The sequence below is a fragment of the Acomys minous genome (assembly GCF_964271855.1).
Source record: "Acomys minous genome assembly, chromosome: 3".
NCBI lineage: Eukaryota > Metazoa > Chordata > Mammalia > Rodentia > Muridae > Acomys > Acomys minous.
Genome location: NC_140485.1, coordinates 93,635,614 through 93,658,212, shown reverse-complemented (window position 1 = coordinate 93,658,212; position 22,599 = coordinate 93,635,614). Strand labels below are relative to the sequence as shown.

Sequence of the window (22,599 nt, the reverse complement as noted above, 5' to 3'; positions counted from 1 at the left end):
AATTAGGAGTCTAGGGTATACAGAGATTAAGTAACTGTCGAACTGTCACACAGTATATCCAGAACCAAGCCCAAGCAGGTCGGCTACAGCATGAGTGGGAATCCCTAATTACCAACCCCCGTGTGTCCTGCTGACAAGTCTGGGCCCGATGGCTGTATATGCAGGCTACACTGAGACAAGTTCCAGGAGAAATCCTATTGTAAAGTGTGTGTGTGTGTGTGTGTGTGTGTGTGTGTGTGTGTGTGTGTGTGTGTTGTACATGTGATATGTATTCATATGTGTGAGTGTTGGTGTATGTCAGTGGCAGTGCACACATGGAGTAGCCCACATGTGGAGGTCAACCACGGACGTCAGTCCTTACTTCCGGTTTGTTTGAGCTAGGCCTTTTGTTGTTCACACAGGAGCTTTCAGGGCTCCTCCTGCCTCTGCCTCCCATCTCCCTGTAGGAGCCCTGGGATGGCAGATCATATTACTGCCGCCAGCTCCTGCGTGGGTTCTGGAGAGCCAAGCTGCAGTCACATACTCACTGAGCCATCTGCCCTGCCCCAGGGTAGATGGAAGGGTAAAAACTGGACCGCCTAAGTACTTAATCCACTGTCCACGATGAGAGCTCCAGATGGCCAGGCACAGGGGTGCACACCTGTGGCCCCAGTACTTGCAGGAGAACAGGAAGTTTCAGAGTTCAAGGTCATTCCCAGCTACATTATCCAATGTGAGGCCAGCCCGGGCTATAAGAGACCCTGTCTAAAAGATAAAATTTGAGCGTTAGAAAAATCGCCTGTGCTTAAGAGCACTTTCTGCTGTTGTGGAGGACCCACTTCCGTTCCTAGCATCCACAACAGGGCTCATAACCATCCAGCTCCAAAGGCCACACGGAACAAGCCAAGACATCAAAAGCCTCCCTCATCTTTCTATTCAAGAGTGTCCAAGAAACTGAGGGGCAGCATCCGCCAGGCCTGGAATCCCAGGTTTGAGGGAGGCCTGCCTGAACTACAGCAGGAATTCAAGGCCAACCTGAACAGTGTAGTGAGGCCCTGTCTCAAAATAAAAAGTAGAGATAAAAAGTGTTGGGGTGGGGGAGTTCAGTTTTAAAGTGTTGTCTACATGTTCAAGACCCCAGAACCAAAAAATAATAAGTAAAACAGCTACTTGAATACATGACATAAAGTGAAGCAATTATTAGCCCTAGCTGTACAGGGAAATTAAAGATGCCTAAGAAAGAAAATGTAACCACAGCATTCCATATGGCTTAGAGACTAATATTTATATAGCATAAAAACATAAGTCCTGAATATTTTATAAGAAATGGCTTTTGTTTATGAAATGATGCAAATACCATGTAGAGTTAGGAACCATTTCCAATTTTTATTAAAAAATTATTAAGTAAAATTGTAAACGTAGACTCACTGACCCAAAATGAGAAGAAAAGGAGAAGCATTCCAGAGACATCACGAAAAGTTCCACAGAGCACACGAGAGCATGAGAGGTGGAACTCTACAGTCAGCCCACACTGCACTATGGTCCCATTTGACTTTCTCTCTCTCTCTCTCTCTCTCTCTCTCTCTCTCTCTCTCTCTCTCTCTCTCTCTCTCTCTCTCCCTCCCTCCCTCCCTCCCTCCCTTCTCTGTGTAGCCTTTGCTGTCCTAGACTCACTTTGTAGACGAGGCTGGCCTCGAACTCATAGCGATTCGCCTGCCTTTGTCTTCCAACTGCTGGGACTAAAGGTGTGTGCCACCACGCCCGTGCTTGACTTTCTCTTCTAACTTGGTGAGGCTTGCTTTGCACTCCAGAGCTCTCTCCATTGTCTTTCCAGTGTCAGCCTAGTGATAAGCACCTTGCTCTGGTGAGTGCCTGTGTGGAGGACTACCATTTGGGGGACTCCTGTGTGGGGGACTGCCATGTAGAGGACTGCTGTGGGGGGATTGCCGTGTGGAGGACTGCCATGACTGCCCTGTGGAGGATTACTGTATAAAGGACTCCTGTGTGGAGGACTGCCGTGTGGGGACTCCTGTGTGGAGGACTCCTGTGTGGAGGACTCCTGTGTGGAGGACTCCTGTGTGGAGCAGTGCCGTGTGGAGGACTGCTGTGTGGCTGCCTTCTCGCCCTACACTGGATACCGATGCTATATTGCCTTCTCTGTGTCCACACTACCTTGCCGTTTCCTGGCCTTTGCAGTGTCCTTGAACCACCTCAATGTCATTGTCTTTAGCAGTAGCTGGGGAGAGTGGGGACCCTGCAGCCGTTCCTTGGGGAGGAGGGAAGACACGTGCGCCCTTCCTACACATTTGAGGGGTCCTAGGGGCTTGCTGCAGTCCGAGGTCACAAAGGGATTGAACTTTATTGTCATCATCTGACAAAATCGGAGTATGGACTAACCAAAAAAGTATGATTGAATAGGAGGGAGGAAGTGTTTGACGATATAAGAGATTTAACTATTTCTTTCATGCATTTATGGATAATGTCTAAAAATTTGAAAACAGGAAAGATAAATATTTGAAAATAGAAGAAAAGACTAAAGAGAATGGCAGGATGTGGGTCCCCCCACCCCCTTTTTTTTTTAAAGAAGTTTGATACTGCATAACTTTTAAATACTATGCTATTTGTTTTTATTTTAAAACTGTAATTTAATTTGACTTCTAGGAATCAGTCATAAGAAAACTTTCAAAGATGTGGGCAAGACATACCAAAATACCTACTAACATCTTAACTGTAGAAGAAAGAATTAAAATTGACCCATTTAAAATTTTGTGAGCTGTGTGTGGTGCCCTATGCCTGAAATCCCAGGGTAGAGGCAAGAGGCCCAGGGGTTCACACTCACCCCAGCTTCCTGAGACCCTGTCTCACAACACACAAGCGTGTGGGAAAGGGTGAGTGGAGGGTGAGACAACGAAGTGCAGCCCGGCTAGTGAACACTGTGGTGCTGGGGTGCGTGTGTGAGGTCTGTGACAGCTGAGCTGAGTGCATATATACAGATGCTGCTGCTGACTCTAATTGGGTTGCATTAGAAATGCATTGCAGATTTACATTTGGTCACAATAATGCAGGGTTAAGTGAGCGCTCACAGCTCTCCCTGGGAGTTAGATGTTTGTGAAGGCATGACATAGATACCAGTTAAGGAAAAGGTGTGTCACTGCTCAGGTTTCTTCGCAGACACACAAAGTGGTAAATCTGCACAAGAGTGGTCCAGGATTTCCTAAATAGTTGGTGAAATGTCCTGAAACCAATGTCATTATCCCCAGATGGATTTTTAGACTCAGAGGGAAACCGTTTGGAAAAGCATGTCTCCTGAGCATCAGGTGAAATCAGATGGGCACACGGGGCCAGGAAGCACTGAGAGGGTGCTGTGGGCAAAGTCCCCACCCACCCTCCTCCCCACGTGCCCTCCTCCCCACGTGCCCTCCTCCCCACCCACCCTCCTCCCCACCCACCCTCCTCCCCACGTGCCCTCTGCACACTTGAAAGTCCTCTGCCTTGGGAAAGACTTGTCTTTGTTGTCCATCCCGCTAGCTTTCCTGTCAGAGTTGTGAAGAAGGGGTCCCTGGTAAGAGAGGAGAAATTCAGTCAAAGAAATTAGTTTCTGACCATGTGGGGACCTCGTTCTTCAGATTAAAAACTCTTAAATTATCTTAGTTATCTAGACAATGATAACATGTTTATATAAACCTCAATAAGATGATGATCTAGTTCCATGAGTGTCTCAGAGTCAACGACAGCACACACAATTTGTATAGCTTAAAAGGGAAGGACGTTCCAGGCCTGGAGAGCTGGCTCAGAGCTTAAGAGCACTGGCTGCTCTTCCAGAGGTCCTGAGTTCAAGCCCCAGCAACTACATGGTGGCTCGAGACCATCTACAATTAGATCTAGTGTCCTCTTATGGTGGGCAGGCATACATGTGGGCAAGGTGTTATATATATAATAAATAAATATACTTTAAAAAAAAAAGAGGGACACTGGTCCAGTTTGTTCAAGTAATTTACTCTTCTATTGTTTTTATGATCCTATCTTCTTCCAGTTTTGAATCCTAAAGAATAATAGCAAATTCATTTATTAATTACTACTGATCCTGACACAGGTACTTGGAGTTGTCACCCATTTGTCCAAAAGTATGTGTCCATGCGCACATGCATGTGTTTACATTTTGACTGTCTCTGAGGATGGCTGGGGGCGGTCCTGTTTTGTCAAATAGCATCAGATTGGTACAAGCAAAGTGCCTGTGGAGGATGTGAGTTTTAACGCCTGGTTCTGATTTGGCCTCTGCATCACTGTGTAACTATAATCATATCCACTCACATCCTTTTTTATTATTGTCTATAAATTTATGGCATTGAACTGGACTGTTTCTGAAGTGTTTTAGTTTCTCGGATGAATCTGGAATGTAGATTTCTTAAGTAAGAGTTGCAATACAAGAAAAAGATATGTCTCTATTTAAAACATACACAGGGACCGGGCACGGCGATGCACGCCTTTAATCCCAGCATTCAACAAGGCAGAGTCAGGCAGATCTCTGTGAGTTCGAGGCCAGCCTGGTCTACAAAGCAAGTCCAGGACAGCTGAGGCTACACAGAGAAGCCCTACCTTGAAGGGAAAAAAAAATTAATTACTTAATAATAAAATAAAACATACACAGGGACTGAGCGATGACCAGCAGCAAAGATGCCTGCTGACAGGCCCGATGCTAAGAGCAATCCCCAGACCTCAGGATGAAAGAAGAAGATACTCCCATATGTTGTCTTCTTACCAGTAAATTCACAAAATATAATAAATAATTTAAAATAATACATTTAAACGTCAGGTGTGGTGACACCTAGCTTTAATACCAACACTGGGGAGGCAGAGGTAAATGGGTCTCTGAGCTCAAGGCCAGCCTGGTCTACATAGCTAGTTCCGGGACAGCCAGGGCTACAGAGTGAGACCTGGGGGGAGGGGAGGGGGGACTGGAGAGATGGCTCAGCAGTTAAGCTCAGTGGCTGCTCCTGCACAGGACTTGGGCTCAATTCCCAGCCCCGACATAGTGACTATCACCTGTAACTCTAGTTCCAAGAGATCTGGCCTCCAGAGGACCGACACACATGTTGGCAAGCACTCATGTGCATAAAAAATAAATAAAATTTTTAAAAGAGAAAGAAATAGAGAAGGGGCCACAGGATGACCGATCAGTTAACAGCACTTGCTGCTCTTGCCAAGGACCCAGGGATGGTCCCTCACCTCCACAGTGATTCCCACGGTCTCTAACTCTGGTTCCAGGAGGCTCCGGTGGTAGTCACAGCAGGATGCACACACAATGCGTAGACCTAGAAGAGACTCTCTGTCTTGTTCTTCCTGATACCGGAAGACCCGTGCGCTACCTCATTACCACATGTAAAATTGTCTTCCGCTCTGCCCAAACTGGCTTGTGTTGAACTTACGCTTTGGTTTTCTGCGTAGAGTGAGGATTGTTGACTGCACATGGAGGCAAGAAGTTTGCTTCTTAGTCCCTGTTGGGCAGCATTGAGAAGCTAGAAGGAAGAGCACCCTGGGAGTTTTGTATCAGGCTCTGCCTCCCCCACAGCCTCCTTCAGCTGTCTTAACCATACAGTACTGCACCCAGTCCCTAAGCCGCAAGCACATACACCCAGTCCCTAAGCCGCGAGCACATACACCCAGTCCCTAAGCCGCGAGCACATACACCCAGTCCCTAAGCCGCGAGCACATACACCCAGTCCCTAAGCCGCGAGCACATACACCCAGTCCCTAAGCCGCGAGCACATACACCCAGTCCCTAAGCCGAGAACACATACACCCAGTCCCTAAGCCGCGAGCACATACACCCAGTCCCTAAGCCGCGAGCACATACAGCCTCTCTCAGGAGACGCGGGGGACAGAGAACTGGGCCTATGCCAGCTGCGTGTTTATTGAGCGTTGTCTCCATACTAAACTCAACAGATTCCTTCACTACCTTCATTTTAAAGTTAAATTTGTAGCTGCTGAAAAATAATGATCAGGTGAAAATACAGCTAGTGGATGGGTGATCTACCTGGGGAGGTGAAGTCATTACTCAGTTTTCATTCTGACTCTAACAAAAGACAGCGAATCCTTCAGAGAACGGCAGAGCTCTGGCTCTCTCGGGGCACCCAGGGGCTACTGCAGGTCAGCAAGCTTTATTTTTAATGATCCTGCTAGTTTTCTGCTGCCATTACAAGTCACCTGAAGAAATAAGAGTCATGATTATATTCCTGGCTGTTTCCTGGAAAGTACTGAAATGTCACTTAGACTTGCAGCATTCTGACACTGTCATAACCAGCCATAAAATACCTCAAGTGTATTGCACATGCTGGCTGGAACTCGCTTGTCCCTGGATATCCTGCTGTTGCTTTTTATTCAAGAAGGAAAACAGCCACTGCTAGATAAATCCACTGGGCACGCAGTTCCTTAATAAGAGAGCTGCGTCCTAGGAGTTCTCATTGGTTGCCTGTGAGAAGTTCTAGTTATTTAAGATCGATGGAATCATGTCTTGCTGGGGGCTGTGATTGATTGTGACAGGGTCTGATGTGTCTATCCCAGGCTGCCTGCGATGACCTTGGAGCCCTCATCCTCCTTGCCGCCACCTCCCAAGTGCTGGCATGTGCCATCGTGCCTGCATTGTCCTGAGGCGTTCCTGAGGAAATCATGTCAACACCACTCTCTGCATGCAAGGTGGACGGTGTGAGCATTTGAGGGACCATGGGCTATGACCTAAGTCTAGATGTCTTCTGAGTTAAAATAGTCCTCAAGTAATCCCACCATGGGCTAGAGGTGTAATCATATGAGGGGTTGGGAGATGGCTCAGCAGTTAAGAGCACTCGCTGCTCTTACATAGAACCCTCCCAGGTGCAGTTCCCAGCACCCACATGACAGCTCACAACCATCCATAATGTCAGCTAGGGGACCCACCACCCTGTCTGGCCCCCGTGAGCCTCCATGGGTACTGTACATCCAGGCAAAACACCATACACATACAACAGAAGTAAGATTGTGTGTGTGTGTGTGTGTGTGTGTGTGTGTGTGTGTGTGTGTGTGTGTATGTGTATATATATAATGTTTTGTTTTGGTTTTTCGTTTTTTGGTTTTTGGAGACAGGATTTCTCTGTGTAGCCTTGGCTGTCCTGGACTCACTCTGTGGACCCGGATGACCTTGAACTCACAGAGATCCTCCTGCCTCTGCCTCCCAAGTGCTGGGATTAAAGGCGTGCACCACCACGCCCAGCAATTTTTATAATTTTAATATATGTTTATAAATATATGAACTATAGTATGTGTAGTATAAGCATATACATATCTATGATGAATGGCAGGCTTGTTGGATATGATGATGGGTTTGTGGTTATACACAGGAATGCGGTGCTCTTAGGAGGAAAATGCTGAGTTACTAAAATGAACCTGGGGGCTGGAGAGAGTCTCAGCATCAGAAGTACTTCCGCTTTTAGGATGTCCTCCCCTCTTACCCACTGTTCTGGTAGGTACAGTTTTTCATGGGGACGTACACCTTGGACTAGTGTCTCGATATAAGTGAGTATATACCATTTAGCTCTTTTTGCTTCTGTGTGAACTCACTCATTATGACAATTTCTAGTTCAATCCATTTGTCCACAAATTTTGGAAATTCCTTGTTTTTAATAGCTGAGTAGTATTCCATAGTGTAAATGTACCACAGTTTCTTTATCCATTCTTCTATTGAGGGACACGTAGGTTGTTTCCAAGTTCTGGCTATTATGAATAAGGCAGCTATGAACATGGTTGAGCATATGTCCCTGTTGTGTGGTAGTACATCCTCTGGGTATATTCCAAGGAGTGGAATAGCTGGGTCTTGAGGAAGCCCTATTCCCATTTTTCTGAGAAAGCACCAGATAGCTTTCCAAAGTGGTTGTACTAGTTTGCATTCCCACCAGCAATGCAGGAGTGTTCCTCTTTCTCCACACCCTCGCCAGCATGAGGTGTCAGTTGAGTTATTGATCTTAGCCATTCTGATGGGTGTAAGATGGAATCTCAGTGTCGTTTTGATTTGCATTTCTCTGATGACTAAGGAGGTCGAGCATTTCTTTAAGTGTTTCTCAGCCATTTGATATTCCTCTGTTGAGAATTCTCTGTTTAGCTCTGCGCCCCATTTCTCTATTGGGTTATTTGGTTTGGTGGTGTTTAATTTCTTGAGAAACTTTAGGTGTGAGAAGCCTGGGAGAAAGAGGAAATGGAAGGATCCAGTGAGTCCTGGAAAACTACAGGCGAGTCTGGGCCCTGGGGTCCTCCGCAAACTGTGGCAACAGCCAAGGAAAAAATAGGCAGTAAACCTTGAACCCCTACCCGGACTAGCCGATGGACATTCTCCACTGTTGAGTGGAGAAGGAGATCTAACTTTCACACAAACTCTGGTGCCCCATATTTGAACATGTCCCTTGGACGGAGATGCCTGGTGGCACTCAGAGGAAAGATAATAGGTCACCAAGGAGTGACTTGATACCGTATGAGCATATTCAGGGGGAGGAGGTCCCCCTCAGACACAGACTTAGGGGAGGGGAGGGGAGTAGGGGGGAAGTGGGAGGAAGGGAGGAATGGGAGGATACATGGGATGGGCTAACAACTGAGATGTAATATGTATAAATTAATAAAAATGTATTAAAAAAATATTTTAAAAAATAAATAAAAAATAAAAAATAAAAAAATAAAAAAAAGAAGTACTTCCGCTTTTGTGCAGGTGAGGTCAGTCAGCAGCTCCCAAGTCAGCAGCTCCTTGGCCTGTAACTGCAGTTTCATGGAGACTCTGACACCCCCTTCTGGTCTGTATGGGTACTGCACAGATCCAGCGTACGTACAGACATACAAGCATACATATATACGCGAAAATAAATAAAAGTTAAAAGTTTTAAAAGAGATGGTATTATAGCACTTGTAGTATGAGACTTGTTCATACTGTAGCTTAGCGTGGCCTTGAGTTTACAGTGCTCAACACAGTAACTATAACTTAATCCCAAATAGCAAATGGTCATCTAGAGAAAGGCAGAAAGTGCAGAGGTAACAGGTGTGTTGGCAGCCCAGTAAAGATGGGTGAGTGGCAAATGGCGCATGCTGGAGGCAGAGCGAGGTGACAGCACCTGCCCAGCTCAAGGAGCTCTAGAGTGGATCTTCACCACAAAAGGAGAAAAAAGTTGGAGGATAGGAGATAGTTTATTCCTGAGAGTTTACTAAAGATACCCTTTGGGCTGAGGATGTGGCTTGGTTTGTTTGCCTGTTATTCCTGCAGCCCCGGGTTCAATCCCTAGCACTGCAAGCCTGGAGTACAAGCAGCTGAAAAGCTTTAAGAAGATTGCTGTGAGTTCAAGGCCAACCTAAGATATTAAGTTAACACATAGCTGATAACACTTGGATAAAATAACCTGCTAGGTAGACACAGTCAGTCTCTTGCAAATACACACACACACACACACACACACACACACACACAGAGTGAAATATAAGTTTTTGTACATTTGAACAGTGGTGTTCCAAAATACAGCTTTCAAGTCTAGACAACAGTAGTTGGGAATTGTAAACACTATAAAAAGCCTAAAGCTGCATTGTCCATCGATGACTTACCAACAGGACTCTGTCTGCCGTGGGCCTGTCAGGCATGGGCCTGAGTGTAATAAACCTTGGCACTGGCTCCCTCCCTGCACCCTCCCGATCTGAGCCTGGCCTCGAAGTGCTTTCGTAGGAAATGTTATCTGGCCATGTTCACCGAGGCTGTCTGCGGAGTTCTCCTGTGCCATCATCAGTACTGGGCCGTGTTCTTATTTATCTTCATAATTTTAAAAGATAAAACAAGGCCCAAACTCTACATTCTCTGTGAACTGCTAAAGACTGGGAAAAATTAGTCTTTGCTCATGACCTGGATTGAAAAGAAGCACAGGGCTGGAGAGATGGCTCAGAGGTTAAGGGCACTAACTGCTCCTCCAGAGGTCCTGAGTTCAATTCCCAGCAACCACATGGTGCCTCACAACCATCTATAATGTGATCTGGTGCCCTCTTCTGGCCTGCAGGTGTATGTGTAGGCAGAACAATGTATACATAATAATAAATAAATAAATCTTTAAAAAAAAAAAAAGCACAGCATTAGGGTCTTTAAAGACCTAATGAAGCCTCCGGGGACTTGCCAGATGAGGTAGAATTTCCAGGGAGTGTCAGATGAGCAGTTTGGCAAGGAGAGGTGCAGAGCTGGCTGCTGGGTTGCAGCCTTATTTTGTGTTAGCTATTTTAGGCCCCAGTGATAAAGTTATCTTAATAATATCTTGCTCTGCTGGATGTACACACGATAAGTGGCAGATGTCAGCAAAGGGGAAAGTTATGGCATTGCGTTCTCCTCAGGTCCTGAGGAGGCCACAGAGTCGTTCTCTCCAGCCGACACTGAGCACAGAAGCAGCGTAAATGGGAAAGGACATTTACATAGACCAGGCAGTGATCTCAAACAAGGCAGATCTCACAGACAGGGTGTTGGGAATTTCTGATTTCCATGAGCGACCTGGGTGATTCCAAAACCATCAGCCTAGAGTGTGTGTGTGTGTGCGTGTGTGTGCACGAGTGTACATGTGTATAGGTGGTCAGAGAACAGCTTGTGATAGTTGGCCCTCTTGGTCCACCATTCCTGGAATCCAGTGCAGGTCATCAGGCGTGGCCACAAGCACCGTTACCCACTGAGCCATCTCACTACCCTGGTCCACTGTTGCTCATAAACAAAGAAACAAAAATGTAAGTCTATATTTTTAAAGCCATCCGAAATTGTTTTCAATCCAGGAATGGCCTAGAAGCCTTATTTTCTGTCTCCCAACATGTCCATCTTCCAAAGAGGTCACAGGTCTTCTGGGGTGGTCACAATTAAGATCGGAGAACACTTCCTGTCCTCAGGAAACAAAGCCTCCCACCTGAGGCTGGGTGGCCGGGTGGGTGCATGTCGAAGGCTCTGCTGGTCACCTCATTCCATGACAGTCACTTTGCTGCCATTTGCTTGCTTGTTTGTTGTTTGTTTCATGTGTATGCTCCCGTGGCTATCAGGAGACAACTTGATGGAGTTGGTTCTCTTTTCACCATGTGGGTTGGAGGGATCAAACCCTGGTCACCAAGCTTAGTGACAAGGTCTTTACTCAGTGAGCCATATTACCATCCCCAGTCTCTTCTGATTTTTGGGAGTTGGTTTCCTCCCTTCAGCGTGTGGCTTCTGAAGACTGAACCAGGACTGACAGACAGCAAGTATCTTCCCTCGCTGCGCCATCTCATTGGCTCCTCTCTGTACTTCTTCAACGTGCTGCTTTCAAATGGGAAGCACTTCTTTATTATTACATTTGTGGTGTGTGTGTGTGTGTGTGTGTGTGTGTGTATGTGTATGTGTGTATACCATACATGAGTCAGCACAGCACACAAGTGGAAGTCAAAGGACAACTTGTAGGACTCAGTTCTCTCTACCATATGGGCCTTGGGGACCAACTCAAGTCATCAGGCTTGACACTAAGTGCCCCTGACCCCTGACCCACCTCACCATCCCAGACTGGAAGTTCTTTGTTAATACTGCTAGATCATTCCCTCTCCTGTCCTTTCCTTGTTCTACTTTAACAAACCCTTTGAGGTTGTTTTGTGAAGTTGGCAGTTTAAATTCACTGTTATTACCTGTAAGTAATTATTGACATTGGACAATATGAGTGAAACTTATTTGGAGCTAGTAAGATGGCTTGGTGAATAAGAGCACTTTGTCTACAAGCATAAGAGTCTGAGGACCTGAGTTCAAATACTAGGCAGATACACAAAAAAGCCTGGCATGGCTGCATGTGCCTATAAGCCCAGCATTCCGGGGCAGACAGGTGGGTCCCAGGAGCTCACTGTAGAGCTAGCCTAGCCAAAAAGGAGAGCATCTGGCTGAGTGAGAGACCCTGATTCAAGGTAATAAATAAGGCAGAGAGCAATAGAGAAAGGCACCCTATATTTGCTCTAACCTCCACGTGTGTGCAAATGGCCACATGCACCCACATGTTCACACACACACACACACACAAGCACACACTTATTTGTAACGCATCAGTAAGGACTCCTTGTTAGCTATATATTAGTTCATCCAGCTTTCCTGGAGGCAGTAAACTACTTCAGCCTCTTGAATAGACAGGACACAGCAACACAGTTAAATAGAACTAGAAAACAATCATCTCTCCGTTCATCCATCCATCCATCCATTCAGTCTCTCACCCTGACACTAACCCACTGAGCAAGAAGGATCGCTCCCTGGCCCTCGTGGAGCGTAAGTTCTAGAGACCCCTGTGAAGCCTGTCTAAAACAACACTTGTGGTTCCCACATGTATGAGCCGGTGGGGCGGAGTTCTCGTCTGTTCTGTGGATACCCAAGCTCAGCTTTGCCTGCAGCAGTTGCTCCTTGAGTGTTTGCAGACTAAATGGACAAGCATCAATGCACAGCAAGACACTGGACTGAGCTCTTTGTTTCCAACTCTCACCAGAATTTATAGGAATATAAATTCTATATTACATAGGAATAGAAATTGTAGAACTTTTTATAAAAATACTTATGTCTGTGTCTAGTCCTTCTTTTATATATATAATGTATGTATACACATATGTATTATGTATCAACTTAAAATATATGTATTATTTACATCTAAATGTTTAAATATTTACTATATTTGTTTTCTGAAATAAATGATCCTTTCACATATAAGCTACACAATCTAGGGTGAAATAGTTTCACAGAGTTAAAATGTTTGTTGAGTGGGTGGTGGCAGCACATTCTCTAATCCCAGCACTTGGGAGGCAGAGGCAGGTAGATCTGTGAGTTCGAGACCAGTCTGGTCTACAAAGCGAGTTCAGGACAACCAAGGCTACACAGAGAAGCCCTGTCTCGAACCCCCCCCCCAAAAGTTTGTGGAGACCAAATAAAAAGGATATTCAGGCCAAGTATGTTGACACATGCCTATAATTCCAATACTCAGGAGACTGAGGCAGGAAGATTAAAAAGAGTTCCAGGTCAGCCTGAACCACATAGTGAATCCCTGTCTCAAAAAAAGAACAAGAAATAAAAGAAACATTGAGGTGGGCTACACACCAGTGGTCACAGTCTGCTCGGTTTATATGACTGCAGAACTTGGCCTGTCATGGTGTAGATGCTCCTTTTTACATTCAGAGCACACTGTCCGGTATAGACATATCTACTGGGTGAAAGACAGGGGTAGGGGTGGGGGTAGAGGGTGGGAGTAGAGCACTCTAGAAATACAAAGCAAAATGAGAGTTCAAGGTTTGAAAATAGCATGTGTCAGGCTGGGCGTGGTGGCCCATGCCTTTAATCCCAGCACTGAGGAGGCAGAGGCAGGTGGATTGCTGTGAGTTCGAGGCCAGCATGGTCTACAGAGTTAGTCCAGGACAGCCAAGGCTACACAGAAAAACCCTGTCTCAGAAAGAAAGAAAGAAAGAAAGAAAGAAAGAAAGAAAGAAAGAAAGAAAGAAAAAGAAAGAAAGGAAATGTGTCCATCACAAGTGCTTCACAGTGCTGAGACTTTGCAATAACTGGTCTATAAACCAAGTCTGGGGGAGATCAGCTGCGCCTTACAACCCAAAGGCAAGGAGTTCTTCAGCTTTCTCACCTCAGCAAGAGCCACTCACCACACTTGGAACACAGCTTGTTAACCCATGAGAATAAGACTGCCCAGAGCAAGCAAGAAGAGATGCTTAGAGCAGGAAACAGCGGGGGAAAGATGCTTTGACAATAGGAGCGTGCTGGACACGCCATGCAGTTTGTGCACCATTTGGAAAATATCTGCCATGCATGGTGGCACGCACCTGTAATTCCAGCCCCTGGAAGGTACAGACCAAGGAGTCAAGAGTTTGAGGCCATCCTCAGCTACCAACAGGTTTGAGGCCAGCCTGGATTACATGAAACACTGTTCCTAAGAAAAAGAAAGTTCTGTGTGTGCCTTAGCAATTCATAGCAGTCAATGAGAACAAGACGGACAGTGGGAAAGTGGGCGTCAGTCTGAAATGAACTCAGGAGGCAGCTGGGTCAGGCATGGTAGTGGTCACTGTGATCCCAGCATTTTTGGAGTTGAAGTACTTAAAGTGCGGAAGCCAGGCGTCATGGCACATGGCTGGCAGTCCTAGCACAGACAGATTATTGCCTTAGAAGGCTAACGCAGGAGGATCACAAGTTCAAGGCCAGCCATCAACACTTGTCTCAAAAAAGAAAAGGACCGAGTATGGATCAAAAGTGCTGTTGGTGAGATGTTGACAAGCCATCCAGGAGTCATTCATAAGGTCAAGGCATATTTGTATGATGTTAGAACGAATGGCTAGCCAGGCTTCTCCACCACTCCTGTGGAAGTTTGGGGACAATGGGGTTTCTTTTTCTTTCTTTCTTTCTTTTTTTTTTTTTTTTCTTTTCTTTCTTTCTGTTTGTTTTTGTGGAGTTTTTTTGTTTTGTTTTAAGGGTCACACTATGTAGCTCTGGTTATCCTGGAATTCACAATAGATGGATGGATTAAAGATGTGTGCCACTACATCCACCTCAGAAAGGTTTTCAGAATAGATATTTTATTTTAGAAAAGATCCCCATGAACAAACAGATACAAATAAAGTCTCTGAGCAGAGAATAACCTAGTTTTTAAATATCTTCAAGAATAGACCCGTATTATCATTGATACAGTGGATCTCAGTAGTAAACTCAAACTTCTCAGTCTGTTGGAAATCCTAGATCCCTAAAGAGCTCTCGGGAACAGTGGGGGAGGGGGGAGATGGCTCAGCAGTTAGAGCATTGACTGCTCTTATAGACAAACCAGGTTTGATTTCCAGCACCGGCGTGGTGACTCATACCATCTTAAATTCAGTCCTAGGGGATCCAGCATTCCCTTATGGAAGGGCACCAGGGAGCATGTGGTACGCAGACACATGTTCAGGCAGAACTGCCATACGTATAAACAGTTCAAGAACAGACTGAAGATTCTGAGTTTTTATTTATTTTTTTTAATTTAAAACAAGTTTAACCATATATACAATATCTTTTCTTCTCTTTCCCCAACTCTCCAGTTGTCTCTATGTGTGTCTGCTGTATGCACATGCATACATGCATGTGATATGTGCATGTGTGTTTATGTATGTGTATAAATTTCAAACAAAAGTTGAAAGAACTTCAGATGTACATATATGTACAGAAAGAGATATCACTGGCTATATGAATTTATACTGGTTCAGTATATGTTAAATAAAAGAAGGGGTGTGGAGAAAAAGAATTGAACTTTATTCTTTTTTAATGTTTCTATTATTTGTTAAATATGTGTGTTTGAGGGGAGGTGTGTCCATGTGCGTGCTGGTGGCTCCTGCACTAGAAGCATCAGCTGCCGCGGAGCTGCAGGTCCAGGTGCCTGCAGACTAGCGGGCATGCATGCTAGGAACCAAACCGTGTGCTCCGGAAGAACAGTGTATGCTCTTAACCGCTGAACCGTCTTTCTAGACCCATGAATTTTATTCCTTGAGAAACAAAACACAATTGGGATACACCTGTAATCCCAGCACTTGGGAGGCAGAGGCAGGCAGATCGCTGTGAGTTCGAGGCCAGCCTGGTCTACAAAGCAAGTGCAGGACAGCCAAGGCTACACATATAAATCCTTTCTCGGGGGGGTGGGGGGGGGACCAAAAAAACAAAAAAGAAGCAAAACACTGGATAATTGCTAAGGGAAACAACAAAAGACAAAACAGAACTAACAAATTAATTTCTTCTTTTCTATTTTAGGCTCAAGAAAAAGGACGGTTAAACTACACTAAGGTGAGTAGATTGTATGTATATTATGCAGTTTGATCACTTTTTATATTTGAAAGGTCAAAAGACAGACATTGTGGCTGGGCTTGGTGGCATGAACCTTTTTTTCTTTCTTTTATTTATTTATTTTTTTTTTTTTTTTTTTTTTTTTTTTTTTGGTTTTTCAAGATAGATTTTTCTCTGTGTAGCCTTGGCTGTCCTAGATTCCCCTTGTAGACCAGGCTGGTCTCAAACTCACAGCAATCTGCCTGCCTCTGCCTCCTGCGTGCTGGGATTAAAGGCGTGCACCACCACGCCTGTTTGGTGGCACGAACTTTTAATCATAGCACTCTAGAGGTAAAAGCAGTCATACTCTGTAAATTGAGGCCACCCTAATCTACAGAGAAACTGCCAGGCTAGCCAGGGCTACATAGTGAGACCCTGTCTAAATCAATCAACCAATAAATAAATAAATAAAACGGATTTGCTTGCCAGCACCCACATCATGACTCACAGCCATCTGTAACTCCAGTCCCCGAGAATCCAACACCCTCTTACATACATAGTACACAAACATACATGCAACCAAAACACCTACACACATAAAAAATAATATATAAAGTTTTTAATTTAAATAAATAAGTTAAAAAGAAGCATGAGAGATTGTCATTAGCAGATAAAACTAAGATTCATTCAACAATGTGTGTATTTATTCCATACAGTGTGTTAGATACCAGGAGTAAAATGCTGAGGCCCAGCAAGATCCTCAGCAGGTAAAGATGCTCACTGCCAAGCAGCCCGCAGCTAAGCCTCATGGCCCGAGTCAGCTCCCCAGAGCCCACAGGGTAGAAGGCAAGAACCGCCTATTGAAAGATGGAGGACATTATGTGGTTAGAGGAAGCAGGTATCTTCTAACGCATCACATGGGGGGGAGGCAGCTGCCTTCACAGCCTCACCTAGTCCGGATTGTACCCTAACAGTTTACCTCCAAAAAACATCAGCATATATATCAACTGAGGAATCGAGTTGCCAGCACACGGACTCCTGGGGGCACATTCAAACCACAGCAGCAGCAGCAAAGCGTCTACAGCAGGAGCCTCTATGAGCACAACTTCCCACACAACCTGAGGGCCTTGTGAAAGCTCACACAAGAAAGCACGCCATTAGGATGTGGTAGAAAGGCTCTGATCAGGCTCACACGTAAGGCTTGTATTTTCCAGCCTCTAGAACTGTGAGCCATTATGAGCATTATGTAAGTCATAAAGTCACTGGCAAGCTGTGGTCCTCCCTTCCCCCCGGGGTCATTGGCCACTGACCGTAAGGGCAAAGGGTTCAGAAGTGACAGATGGGGCTCAGACAGCCATGAGTGCAACAGACAAGACTTCCAGGATCAGCTTCAGAGAAGCAGCTGATTTTATTGCTTTAGGGATGAGGTATATAAAGGTTCTTAGGCATGATGGCGCACACCTTTAGTCCCAGCACTCAGGGAGGCAGAGGCAGGCTGAGCTCTGTGAGTTCAAGCCCAGCCTGGTCTACACAGTAAGTCTAGGATGGCCAGCGGTATTGCACAGAGAAACTCTGTCTTGAAGAACAAAAAAATAAATAAGTAAGTAAATAAATAAATAAATGTTCTTAGGGATCTTAGGACTCCTGTGTTGAGTCATGTAGCTCTGCAGGGTCATCCTCCAAGCAAGGTCATATACCTAGAGGCTCTCCAGATAAGGTCAGGCAGAGATGAGGAAGCCCTGCCGAGGAAGGCTGTCCTCTATTTTGCACAATCTGGACATGGCCGACTGCGGCCTTCAAGCAGGGCCATTCAACAGCAAGCATATTGTTAAGAGCGGGCAGTGGTTGGGGCAGGGATCCAGCAGGTCAGAGACTTGCTGTGAAATTAGGAGGACCCAAGTCCAAATCACCAGCACCCATGGGGAAGCCGGGCGTGGCTGTGTATCCTACCCTCTTACAAAGAGAGCCAGGCAGGCCAGACACGGTGTTTGACAGCCTCCTGGGTCATTTTGACTTGCCTCCTTTGTTAAAACTGGCTGCGGTAAGCACTAGAGCAGCCGATTGTGACCCAGCACTTGGAAGGAGAGGCAGAAGCATCAGAAATTTGAGGCCAGCACTTCATGAGGCCCCATCTCCAAAACAGGAAAAAAAAAAGTTGAATTTTAAAAACATTTGGTCCAGTGAGGTAACTCAGTGGGTAAAAATGTTTGTCTTGCAAGTCTGAAAACCTGAGTTCAGTCCCCGTACTACACAGTGGAAGGAATGAGAGACACTTCCCAAAATTTGTCCTCCGACCTTCACATGTGTATGCACACAGACCGTCACATCATTCACCTACATACAATTATAATAAATAGAAGATTTTTTAAATTTTCAGTTAAGAGGGTACAACGATGAGATTCAGCATACACACGCATGCACGCGTGTGCGCACGCGCGCACACACACACACACACACACACACACGCTACACCCAGTATAATTAAAATAAATAAGGATCTATAACTCAGGAGAGTGCTTACTGGGCATGTGCAGTGTCCTGCGTTCTTTCCCAGCACCACATGAACCCAAGCATGGTGTGGCACACGCCTGTGATCCCAGCTCTTGGCATGTGGAAACAGAGGACCATGAGTTTTCAAAATCATCTTGGGCTACTACATAATGAGTTCGAAGCCAGCCTGGGATACATAAGAGCTTGCCTCAGGAATTTTTTTTTAATTAAATTAAAAGTAAAATTGTATGGGTATAGTGAGGCTCGCCTTTGATCCCAGCGTTTGGGAGGCAAAGGTAAGCTGATCTCTATGAGTTCAAGGCCTGCCTGGTCTACATAGTGAGTCCAGGACAGCCAGCGCTATGTAGAGAGATCTTATCTCAATGAAACAAACCACTAAAACTGTGAGAGGCTGGAGAGTGGGCTCAGCCGTCAAGAGCACTTGGTGCTCTTGCAAAGGACTCGAGTTTGATAACCAGAACGCACATGGCAGCCCTGTCTGTAACTAGTCCCAGGGGAACTGAAGCCCTCTTCTGACCTTCAGGGCCACCAGGAATGCACACTGCACACATACATCCACATGCAATAAAATCTTATTTTCAGAAACTTTAAAATAAATAATTGAGGGGCTGGAGAGATGGCTCAGAGGTTAGGAGCACTGACTGTTGTTCTTCCAAAGGTCCTGAGTTCAATTCCCAGCAACCACATGGTGCCTCCCAACCGTCTATAATGAGACCTGGTGCCGTCTTCTGGCCTGCAGGTGTACATGCAGGCAACACATTGTATACATAATAAATAAATAAATAAATAAATTTTAAAATTTAAATAAATAAATAATTGAATAGCCCTGTGGGACACTAGATCTCGGCAGTGTGGCCTGTGGACACATTTAGGTCACACTCTGTTTTTCCCTCGGGTGGGGGGGGGGGGAGGGAGGGGAATGGAACCTTTTGCAGGTGTGTGGCGAAGGGAGCTTGCCGGCCATCTGACTTGTGTGACAGTCTGGAGGGTGAGCATAGCTGTACCACGGAGAACGTAGGGAGGAGTCTATGCCCAGCAGCTCTGCTCCCTTCAGGACAACTGAAGTGTCTCAGCTTTCTGGGGCTGAGCGGCCTTTGCACTCCCCTGGCAGCTCAGAGGCGCATGTCTGTGCCTCCATGCTTTGCTCCAAGTCATGTCCTTGCTCTGCCACACAAGCCCCCGCCTCCTCTAAGAAGACCAGCCGAGAGCTAGTTTCCATATGTGACTCCTCAATGGCATGTGTCTTAGCTCCCTCCTGTCATGTCCTGAGTGTAAGGCTGAGCCTCCTCATGGCTCTAGACGTGTCTTCTTGGGCCTTCCCCCATCAGCAGCCCTGCTTAGCTCCTCTGGTGTTATTATTTCATGGCTTTGCTTCTTAGAGCTGTTCAAGTTCACAACAAGGTTGAGTATAAGGATTGAGTTCCCAAATAACCCTTGACTTCACCCCGAAGCCTTCCAGTTGTTAAAAGTCCTCGGCGAGGCTCCATTGCTAAGGCACTCTACCCAGGGCCCGTGGTTCTCAGCAGCACGCAGCTCAGGCTTGGTGGTGTACCCTGGTCCATTCACTGATTCTGTCCTGTTGCTGGCACTGCCACCCTATTGGAAGTCAACCACGTGAGAAACTGCACCCACACTACTGCGTTCTATTACCAGATCATACCAGTTTTAAAGCCCACACTTTGTCATACCCTGCCTCTTCCCTGCGATGGTTGCCTTTGCCTGTGCCCATATCTCTTCAACTGAGCCTCTGAAAAGCCTGCCACCTGGTGTCCCTACCTCTCTCGTCACTGTTGATCCATTGCCGGGTAGAACATTTAAACCTCCAGTGCCACCGTTTCAGTCTGCTGCTTCAAACCCCTGCTATCTCCACGTTGTCTGCAAGGCAGTCAGAGCCTGCTGGGCTGGCATTTGTGGGCTTGTGGAGCCCCACCTCTGCAGCTTCACCTTCTGTCCCCCAGTGCCACCAGATGACTTCTGCATACTGTTTCAGTTCTCTGTCTTATATATATATATACTGTTTTGTTCCTGGGCATTGCACACTAGGCAAGCACTCTACCACTTAGCTCTATCTCCAGCCCCTCTCTTTATTTTATTTTATTTTATTTTATTTTATTTTATTTTATTTTATTTTATACAGTCTCACTATGACCCTGACTGGCCCTGACCCTGTATTACTAACCCCAAGTAGCAGGGAATCAGGCTCACATCTACAGGCCTGACTTAGTTTTCTGTGTCTTGACTCCTGCTGTCTGCTCTGCCTGGAAGATATATGGCTCCCCCTTTCTGGCTCCTCTGTTCCTCATATAATGTAAATTTAGGATCATCGCCTGTAGGGAGGCTTCTATACTTGTGCAGCAGATTAGCTGTTTCCCTCAACCTCTTAGACACTGTGTATCCCTCATTTTGTCTTCTCTGATGTTCCACAGTGACCCGTAATGAGAGCATGGACTGTGAGCTCTTTGAGGGCAGGGCCAGTGCTGGTTTTCATTCGGTGTGGGGGTTTGTATGTTGTTTGGTTGGTTGATTAATGTTTGGCCTTTGTAATTGGTGTCTAATGCTTGGTGCTTATGACCGAGTGAATGGAACCTGTAGAGAAAATAGAGGACACTTGCAGTAAGTTGGGAGGGAGTAAATTGCAGGAGAAAGCTGGCCCAGAGCTTCCCATCTCTGGTCAGATGCAGAGGTCAGGGAGCAGCAGCTGTCAACAGCAAAGCAGCTCGAGGATAAAGGACCGGGTTTCACTGCTTGGTGTGGAAAGCAAGTGTGAGTCAGAAGGTAAGGGGAAAACGGCCGCCAGCACTGACGCTTGTCTGTGACCTAAAGACTTTCTAGAATTTCTCATCAAAGAATACTCTGACAGCGAGCGAGATTGCTATTGGAAACTGGGCTAGAGCCAGGCGGTGAATTACAGAAGTTGGTTGCCTGTAATCTCAGCACTTGAGAACTGAGGCAGGAGGGCAGAGGGTTTAGGCCTGAGCTCCCTTTGAGACCCTGTCTCAAAATAGGAAGGAAGGAAGGAAGGAGCCCACCTGACCTCACTCACAGGTGCAGCCACACCCCTGCCCAGGCTTTCCCGGTGCTTGAGTGTGTGGGCGCGTGAGTGCCAGTGTGATGTAAGAAGGCTGGAATCCACAATTGGAAGCTCAAGAGTTTAAGAGCATATTGACTGTAGAATACTGCCTATCCCCTGATTGTCGCAGTCACTGTGTTTCTCAGTGGACAGAAAGTCCGGCCCCGCGCGCCCCTCCCCGAAATTCTAGTTATCTTCTGACAATTAAAGGCAAAGCACAGACCAAAAAAACAAACAAACAAAAAACAGCTAAAAGCCGGGCGTGGCGGCGCACGCCTTTAATCCCAGCACTCAGGAGGCAGAGGCAGGCGGATCTCTGAGTTCGAGGCCAGCCTGGTCTACAAAGCGAGTCCAGGACAGCCAAGGCTACACAGAGAGACCCTGTCTGGAAAAACCAAAAAAACAAACAAACAAAGGCAAAGCACAGTTGGTCCGGATAGAGTCCAGTAATGAACCAGGTCTCATCACACCCTGACACAAATTTAAGCCCAAGTATTTTGGGGAGAGGAGAGATGATTATGTCCTTCTGTATAGGGCTAGAGATGTTAGCAGGTGCGGCGTGCGCAGTGCACTGTGGGGTGGGGAACACGGTCTTGGGGTGTCAAGTCTCTGCCTCCCTGTACTTCTCTGTGGCTCACTGCTAATGCTCGATGCTCACTCTAGCCATTGCAGGCAGCATGGTTGGTCGCTCACGGTTCCCCTGATAGGGTTATCGGTAACACGGTATTTGAAGAACTCAACAGCCATTTCAGAATATTGTGGTGAAATTCATTTGTTTCTGAAATTTTCTTCATTCCTAAGAACCTAATTTTAGCCAAGGGGGGAAAAAGATCAGTTTCAGAAAACCACAAACCAGTATTTCAGCTGTCCGTGCTAGCTTTATGCCCATCACTCAAATTCTGTCACTCTGAGGTGAGCGGGGTGGAAGGGAGGCCTGGAAAAGATGATGGTTTTAAATTGACTTCCAGGATGCCCTTCACACTCACCGGGAAAGGCGAGGGAGGCAGTTGGGAAACACTACTTGCGAGTTATGAGCACAGAACAGGGTTTGTAAGCTGCGCTGTACTTAACTAGAAGTAGATCATGACCAAGCAGCTAGAGCCAAGATCTGCGCTTGTACAGCATTGTAGGACGGTCAGTGACCACGCCGGGTCAGTGACCCTGGGCATGTAAGCTGTCAGACTACTCGGTCCCAAGCGCTGCTGAACCTGCCACAAGCTGGAGGGAAGAGCGCCACCTACCGAACCGCGGG

At 46.2% G+C, this 22,599-nt stretch overlaps 1 protein-coding gene across 1 annotated transcript in view; it reads left to right on the top strand.

The window, feature by feature from the left end:
• PDSS2 (decaprenyl diphosphate synthase subunit 2) overlaps window positions 1–22,599 on the top strand; it is a 263,281-nt gene that overhangs the window by 193,609 nt on the left and 47,073 nt on the right. Inside the window, exon 7 of the mRNA XM_084774454.1 lies at window positions 15,755–15,787. Within this exon, the coding sequence (XP_084630580.1) occupies window positions 15,755–15,787 (33 nt within the window). The remainder of the gene's footprint in view (window positions 1–15,754; window positions 15,788–22,599) is intronic.